The 9485-nt window shown below is 31.7% G+C and overlaps 1 protein-coding gene across 1 annotated transcript; it reads right to left on the bottom strand.

Moving 5' to 3' along the window:
• Positions 1–3785: 3785 nt before the first annotated feature.
• Positions 3786–6652, bottom strand: LOC146902989 (heat stress transcription factor A-9-like). Its single transcript, XM_085731472.1, has 3 exons — positions 5899–6652; positions 4290–5103; positions 3786–4202 (listed from the first exon to the last, which is right to left on the bottom strand). Exons 1-2 carry the CDS (start codon positions 6373–6375, stop codon positions 4315–4317), a joined length of 1266 nt encoding a protein of 421 aa, XP_085587598.1. The 5' UTR covers positions 6376–6652; the 3' UTR covers positions 3786–4202; positions 4290–4314.
• Between the last annotated feature and the right edge of the window lie 2833 nt (positions 6653–9485).

Here is a 9485-nt window from a genome sequence, read left to right on the forward strand (position 1 = left end):
TCGTAAATTTCGTCAAAGACTGTTGTTTATTAAAGTTGTAGAAAGTTTTGTATGAAACAACAGAAATAGTGGTATCTGAATTTCATAGTTTTTTGTTTTAAAAATAAAAATGAGCATAATTTTAATCAAGCATAATTTTAATTGGACAAAATAAGTGTTTAATTGTTTTGTTATCAAAGTGTATTTTTGTGTTCCTTGCTGTTAATTTTAATCTAGTTCTAGCGTGCTGTATGTATTAATCGAAACAAAATGGATAATATATTGCTCGAATTATTTTAATGTTATTTGATAATATATATATTGCTAGATTTTTTTTCACATAATTGCAGTAATAAAAAATTATCCAACACCACAACATATAATAATTATTATGATTATTTGTTTAAAAATATTTACGTACATAATTTAAAAAAATACCAATTGCTTTAATATTGTGTGTATAATTATATATAAACAATCTAATTTAGGCCACCCATAATTAATGTCAACAATTTTTTTTGAAAGAAAAAAAATTCTAATAACCCTGGGGGTTAATTTAGTCCGAAAATTTTGATTGACATGCAATAAGACCAAACCAAATTGTTAAGGCCCATTAATTCATACAAATGCTAAATTATTATTTAATTAATTGGTGGGGCCAGAATTTTTCTTACACAATGACCAACAACAAGTTGCAACAATTACCACTTCTTCAATCTCAACCATCCAATTAAAATACAATTAAATCTATGGCTATAAAGGACACTTTCCCATCATGGAAAAAAAGAGTTATTTCCCATACTAAACGTCACCATAGCAAACATGGATAATTTTTTTTAGTCGTGATTGCCAAAAACACTCATTTGTGGCCAACTTCAAAACGATTAGTGGTTGCCAAAAGACCTTCACAAATTACCGGTAAAAAAAACTCTCACAAATTGTAAAATTCAAATATGTTGTTATTACTAGCCGAGAAAAGACCTCAGAGATTGAGTGAGAGCTTTTTTTTCCCACAAAATCTATTGTTGGGTTTTAAGAGGGCTTAGATGTCACCAGGGGCGGATTTACCACCCAGCTAGCTTGGGCACGCGCCCAGGCTCGACCCATACTTTCTTTGTGTCGCCGCAATAAACTTACATGAAATAGTTAATAAATATAAATGGTGTGACAAAGAAATTACCCAAGCTGATTTGTCCCAGCGGTAGTTGCGCGTGCTTTGTTTGTCTTAGGTTGCAGGTTCGACACCCAGAACTCACATTTTGTCTGGTTGCAGGTTCGACACCCAGAACTCACATTTTTTTTGTCTGGTTGCAGGTTCGACACCCAGAACTCACATTTTGTCTACAATTGATTTTTTTTCCTTTTTAATTTTTTTTAACCCAGAACTCACGTTTTTTTCTTTAATTGATTTTCTTTTCCTTTTTAATTCTTTCATAACTTACTAAACTATGTACATAATTGTAGGGATATATGGATCAAATATCCCTAACTTAATAAACTATGTCCATAATTTTTTATGGATTTGATCCTAATTTTCTTTAATAATCCTAATTTTCTTTTTAATTCTTTCATAACTCACCCAGAACTATATCCCTAATTTTTTCTCTAATCTTCTCACGTTTTGGATTATTTGGACATAGTTTATTATGGATTTGAGACTCATATATCCCTAATCCTCTCTCCAATACAACCAAATTCTCCTTAACATATTAGATTATATATATATATATATATATATATATATATATATATATATTTTTTGAAGGATAGATTATATATTTATAAATTCTTCTTTTTCATCTCTCTTATTTTAAATTGTACTTTTATCGACAAAATGACGAGTCTCTTTTATTTCGATCTATGACTATTTATATATTATGCCACATGTGAATTTACGGTCAATATTTAGCCCAGGCTCGACAAAATTCCTGGCTCCGCCACTGGATGTCACATATTTGGTTAGGAAGCAAATTTATTTCTTTTTTTTTCTTTCTTATTTTCAATAATATTACACCTCATTCTTCTCATCTTTCTTCATTTCCCATTTCTATCTTCTCTCTAAACTTTTTCTTTACATGATACTACACATAAAGTCTCAATCTATGTATGATCAAGGAGAACTAAAATCCCGGCAATCCATTACTTCAAAAAAAAAAATCCCGGTACTCCATGGCATTATCCCGTCCAAAAAAATTAATGGCTTTGAAAAATTGTGTTTGAATCATTTTGACAAAGTTGATGTAAAATTGAGGAAGCTTATGCATGAATACAAAATACCAAGAACCTCCCATAATAGGTGTGGGAGCAGGACTCCATATATCAAAATTCACAAAATTAAATGATGAAGCTGAAATAGAAGTGCTTTTATTTTGTACCAAAAAAAAAAAAAAGTACTTTTATTAAAAGATAAGACTAGCAGTACAATCAAAGACTAACTGGTGACAAATTCCTAAGTAACCTTGAGACACTAGACAATGCATTTTGCCAATAGAACTAGAGAAATGATATTTTAACAACCACTTTTTGACAACTTTTGGACAACTTTCTCTCTCATACTCACATGATGTTGTTATCCTCTCTCTTCCTTTTTCTCTCTCCATTGTTTTTGACCAATAAGAAGTGAGAAAAACAAGGTTGTCAACAAAGTTGTCATCAAATGGATGTCAAAATATCATTACTCATAGAACTATGGGCATGACGACGATGCCAAAGTTAAATGGAAGATTATGTAGGAGCGGCACAAATGTTGTATCTGAATCTCTTGAACCTAGTATTAAACAGTTTCTTGAGTAGGAAATATTTGAAAATACTTGAAAAATAAGTTTTAGTTTGTGCTATTTAAATGTTATACATCAATGATATTAATTCATAGTTAAATTACTGACACAGTAGTAATGCAGCACAAGAATCCACATTAGTAAAAATTTGAATCCTAAATTCTTAAAGATAATTTGTTTGAAAGTTGGGAAAGAAATTGAATAAAAGAATTTAGATGGAAGAAGGTGAAGAAAAATATAGGGGAGCCTCTCACTTTTTTTATAAGAGTGTTTTTAAAGGGATGAGGTTCCTTTTTTTACTAAACAAAGGGGATGAGATAAAAAATAAAAAATAAAAATCTCAAATCGTTGCATATGGATGCACTTGACAACCATGCTCTAACTAAACAAACACACATTACAATGTGTAAACTTACTCATGGAAATTGACAACATGTATGAAAGACAACAAGAGTTCATGCACTAATCTTTTGGATGTTTTGTGTCAGCGAAGTTGGAACATAGTAATTGAAGACATCAATTATCCATATGCGATATGCATCATTATAATGTCGAAATTTTTCGTTACATTCCTACTTAATAATTTTTCGTTACATCTGTCCAAATTGGTGTTGATTCCTGTTGCCTGGACTCAGCTGTGTTATTTAGACGATGTTTATGTCAGTCAGATTAAGCATTTCTCTATTGAATAATCAAAATGAAGAATGTCTTAAATCTTAGGTTGGGGACTTAAAACATACTTATAAACAGAAACTCTGCCGTCGGGATGCAAAAAACACTAAAGCTATTTTCTTTTCGTTTGCACCAACATGTTTTTATTTTATTTTATTAGTATATCTTACATCACTTCACCGTATTCTCATTTTATCTATACTTTTTGAATTTCCCCATTAAGGTGACAAACAATTCCCTTTTTGTTTGCCTCAGTTCCATTCAACATTAATATTATGTCACCAATCTACTAAATTGTACTTTTTTGTTTACTAAACCTGACTCATTGAATATACATGACAATATTGGAAACACAAATAAAACAAAAACTGAAAGTATTTTCTATATTACATTTACAACTTACACACTATTTGTTATTACTGTACATTATAAGAGGTTTGTTTAGCTACTGCTAGTATTTTCTGTATTACATATATATACAACTTACACGCCATTTACTATTACTATTACTGTACATTTACAAACTAATATGTCTAGGACTTCATGCAAGCACGGTATACCAATTTTTTTTGGTCGGTCTGTTAACAAACTAAACTATAAAATGAAAGATAACAAAAAGAACACAAGTAAGGTAGCGACTAGACAAAATATGAACATCTTAGACCCATAGTCATATAACCTGGGTCCTGCACTCTTGAAGCCGGTATTGAAGTCTGAAGAGCCATTAATATTGAGCTCTTCATCTGGTGTTGCAGCTGAATATGCTCTTGCAATCTGCAAAAACATTATAAATGTTACATATAACCAATCATGTATGCGTGCTTATGTATAAACTAGTTTGACCCATAGTTACAAGCTTACCATTTAAAAGGCATTGATGAGAGATTCAACTAGTTTGTCCCACCAATCCACTAGCAGATCCACCCCAATCTGTTGGCTTACTTATCAAATCCTCTAATTCAAGATAGATATTAGAGTCATTCACATCCATTTCTTCATCAACAACAGAATTTTCCCCCAAAAGCTTCTCTGACATAACATGATATGCAGAAGTCGCATCTTGAACACTTTGTCTAGAACCACCACAAGCCCTCAAGTCATGTAAAGAGCTACGCAGTCCATCTTCCATAGGAGTGGAAACAGGTGGTTCCATTCTACCAGTGTTCATATTTTCAGGAAAAAGTCCATTCAATTCAGATTGCAAAGTAGCAAATTGTTCACGACCCTGACTCCTATAATCAACATTAGTACCTTGTGTTCCAAGCAATCTAGGTCTTTTAACCATGTCTATATTAGCATCAACTTCTCCTTTTCGCTTAATCTTTTGAATTATCTGCTCCATAAACAATGGCCTTTTGGCCATTTTGGTGAGGAAAAATAGCATCTGATATTGCTTCGATTCTGCTCGCTGAACTCGCTCCTGAACATTTGTGAGTTGAATATTTGAATTCTCTTGTTGTTGCCTTAGCTTCAGAATTTCCAATTTCAACATGTTCTGATCTTTTTTCAGTTTCTCCACTTCAGATTCAACGCAAGGATTCATCAAATTGAATCCTCCTTGATGCAGTTTGTTATACTTGCTTCTCCTTCTTATGTTCTTCAACAAATGCTTTTTCCCTGCTTGAAATCCTTCATTTGCAAACTCCCAACGGTCTGAATCAACCTTCCTAAACCCCTGCATGTGACAGATTCATAAAATTCAACAAAGAATATGTTTGTATTAAATTTTAAGAGATACAAAGTGATTTTAAAAATATAGAATTGATTTAGAGTTGTTTGAATGTTCTCAAGCAAAATCTAAGAGCTTTTACCTCTTGATTTTTAGTCTCCACCTATTTTTGTGGTTGCAAAAAACAAAATAGATTTTGGTTCAATTGTTCGTAGTTAAAAGTGAGTGTAAAAATTAGATATGAATTTGAGTGTAAAAATCCAGAATAAATTCAAATGGCGAATTGCAAAGATATCTTGAAGTCTTCAGTTTTTTCATGTTTTTTTACATGGCACAAAAATTGATTTTGATTGAAATGATTCCAATGAAGTTCGAATTTAATGTAAAATGATTGAATGCATTCCTATAAAAGTGAGTTCATGTAAAATAAGTTGAACAATAAATTTTAGAATTAAAAAATCAAATTTTTAGCTTCAACTTAAAATCAAAATCAGTTACAAAAGCAAAATCATTCTAATCAAGAACAACAAACATGTCAAAAATCAATTCAACATCTATTTAATCAATTCAACATCTCCTCTAAAAGAGGAACCAAACATTCATAGCTCCCTATAAATATGAATCATTTTATGTATGAATCAACTTTTTAACAAAATTAATTTTAGAAAATCAACTCAATGCATGTTTGGTATCATGTGGATTGAACAAAACCGTGATGCCAAAACTGATTTAAATTGTACAAGATTATAAATATGTATGCAATGATAACATATGAAGATATAGAGAATTTTTTTGACTTACATAGGTGTTGAGCTGGCGAATGAAGCTAGAAAAATTATTATGCTTAAAGTACTTAGGAAGAAGAATTTTGGAGAATTCGTGAGAATCCCAAACAACAAAACTATCACGAGAGCCACTCCATGAAACAATCGGGTCAGTTTCCGGATCCTCCACCATTTCAAACGTCTTCTTGAGAAACGGTGGTGGACCAACCTCATGTAACCCTTCCATTGGTTTAGGAAACCTGAGTGAAGATGAAGCGTTAGCACCGTCTTCTTCAAGAACCTCTTCTTTGATATGAATTGCGTGAGAAGCTGTAGCACCTTCTTCTTCTTCTTCTTCGGTTAGTACTGATTCTTTTCTTTCGGTTGAAACGTCGTCGTAGGTGTAAGAGCTTGAATTTGCACTGTCGTTGAATAACTCTGGTTTTATTGATGGGATTAGGCGACAATTGTAGCCACCGATTTCACCGTCGTAACCACCGTGTGCCACCGCCATTTTGTTTATTTGTTTATTGGGATATTCGGCGTTACTCTGTTTTGTTTTGCCGATTGAGTGTGTCTGTCTGTACTCAGTAATGAACGTGTTTGTATTTGTATCGTAGAGATGTGAATGTCTTTGGGGGAAAGTGTTGCACGTTCGATCTGGTATCTATTTATAGATGACAAATAGACTTGCACCAAAGAAAATTAAAATTAAAATTATAAGATATACTAAAAGGAAAAGAAAAAGCAAAAAAGGAATGTGATGGTGAGAGACCGAGGCAGGTGAGAACAGTGTGTCTTTGCACCGGTCCATTTTTGGTAAAATAAGACCAACAGCCACGTTTCATATTTCATATTTTCTTGTGACATTTGTAGTTTTGTGTGGATATAGATTTTGCTTATCTCATTTTCTTAAGTACATTTAGTACGTGTAACATCCAAGATGAGGTTATGACACGTGAAATTTTTTCTCCCACGGTCTACGCAAACGGATAACATCCACGTGCCATGTGTGCAAAGGAACGAAGCATCTACTATCTATACATACATAAAAACAAAGAGGAAATGACGCTTTAGTCACAAAGGTCGTGACTCAGGATTTCTCTGAATGTTTAGTTTCCTTATCAGTTTAATCGCTACGTTAAAAAATTTTGTTAACTGATGAAGTGACGTGTATGTGGTGTCATAAGGACTAAAGTGAAAGTAGAAAATGGTCGCTTTGATCTCTGAACCGAAAATCAATATCCTCAAAATGAAACTCAAATTCCTAAATCACGAATTTAATCCTCAAATTCGTAAATCCCATATAATTCCCTTTTTGTTTAAAATCAAATTCTTTTTTGTTGCCGTTAATTTTCTGAATTGTACTAAATTTTAATCTCTTATTTATTAAAGTTAACCCGGACGCTAACTGTTGCCCTAATTTTAACCTAAATTCTATGCTTACTTTTACTGTATTACCCCTTTTTAATTAAACCTATTGAATTTAGTTAATTTAATTAATTTAATCAAAATCTTATTTTCAAACGGATAGATCTCTTATCTCTTATTTATTAAAGTTAACCCGGACGCTAACTGTTTCATCCTATAATCGTTGTTCCTATTTTCAACTCATCGTTGCTACTTTGTTTTTACTAAACAGAGTCTATCCTATAACAATTTCCTCCTATTTTGTTTCCCTGCTCCTACTTTGTTTGCAAGATAAACAATAACAAATATATACTACTAAATCTTGAGGTGTGGCGGTACTTGAAATTTTTAGAAATTAGAACTTTAGAATATAATTGTTCTTGAATGTATGATTTAGGGTATCTCTATCACCCCTAATTTCGCAAAAGTTGTTGTCTTCTAATTGAAAATAGGAATAAAACTTAATAGACTCATCAATTCAATATGCTATATTTATTATTATAAAAAAAATATGAGTGGATGGTAAGAAAAAAGAGAACATGAGTGGACCATTAATTAAAAAAATAAAATTTAGTATAAGTGAACCAAGTGGATATGAAAGCATGGGTGGCGAACGGTTAATATGCGCATGAGTCCTATAAGGGTCCTATATATTTCATGGGTGGCGGCTGCCCCTTTTCATTAGTACCTAGCTCCGTCCATGTACTTAACCTATAATGTTACGTTACGGTATCAAGGACGATGTCATGGAAAATTATGTTATGGTACAGTACCAACGTCTATGCTTCTTAATATGATGAAATACTATATGACAATCATGACATTCATCTAAACTATTTTGTTACCTATTACCGTCAAATATTACCTTCCATATGACCCGTGCGTTAGCAGGGGTCGATGGTCTAGTATTTATAAGAAATCACCACATTTTACTCCTCATTCTATAGTGTAAGTGCAGTGGAGCTGGTTAGTATGTTTCTACATGCATGTTTGAGAAATGTGTTTTAGTAGAAAGTAAAGTATGGTTGAATCTATTTTTGATAGTATGGTTCTACATGCATGTTTGATAAATTTGTTTTAGTAGAAAGTAAGATATGGTTGAAGTTATTTTGATCATGTTTAGTTAAGGCAAAGTTTGGAGGCATACTCAATTGTTCGGCACTTTCGAAACATACATATATTTTTACTAAAATCACATTTCACATGAGACATGGTATTAATTATAATATTCCACATCACATAAACTAAACTCCTTTGATTGGCGGCACAAAAGATTTAGAGTTTATTATGTTTCTTTCTTACCAAAAATCTACATTGATTAACAAAAAAAAAAATTGATTTTGAACAAAGAGGGAATTACAAATTAGATGAGATTTAGAGATTTAAGGATTTGGGGATTAAATTCCAGATTTAGGGATTTGAAATTCAATTTGAGAAATATTAATTTTCGATGCAGGGATTAAAATGACTATTTTCTACTTTCACTTTAGTCCATATAACACTTCATGCATGTCACCATATCAATTAACAAAAGTTTTTAAATTATTTAATGCATACATGCATATAAACAAATGACTTCCGAAATTATTTAACTGCTCGTGACAAAACTTATTTTCTAATGAAGACAAACATTTCAACAAGGGTACTATTGTCATCATTTTGTACTTTGATGTCTTAGAATTGCTCCGATTTTTCAGATCAATTCTTCCATTAATATCCTTCTCCTAAGAACTAATCTCATTTGTCAAATGCAAGGCCACTTTTGGATATGCATTATTTTATATGAACTTTTCATACATGAACAGTGTTACTACACTCTATTAACCTTGACTCTACTGTCATACAACCTATTGCCCAATATGTAGAATCATTTTACTACTTTCATATCATTTCAAATTTTAAAAGATCGTATTCCCACTATTCTTCATTTTAATATAACAAATTTTTTGTTTCACTCAATCTCATTCTCTCCATCTTTTTATTACCATATTTCTTCATTTTCATTTTCTCTCATCATTTTTAACTTCATTGTCTCTACTTATTTTCAAATTTGATTTTATTAACAAGCGTGGTTTCTTCTTCTTCTTTGGATTCTATATATTGAGGCACCAAACTACATAGAACAATTGCAATCAAAAAGATGAGCAACACAAAGGAAGGAATACAAACATGATGGTATTCTTTCTTCAAATAATGGTAGTGTTGGTATTTATA

Source organism: Medicago sativa, chromosome 8 (genome assembly GCF_051527215.1).
Source record: "Medicago sativa cultivar Bolivia chromosome 8, Bolivia_mono, whole genome shotgun sequence".
Classification (NCBI taxonomy): domain Eukaryota; kingdom Viridiplantae; phylum Streptophyta; class Magnoliopsida; order Fabales; family Fabaceae; genus Medicago; species Medicago sativa.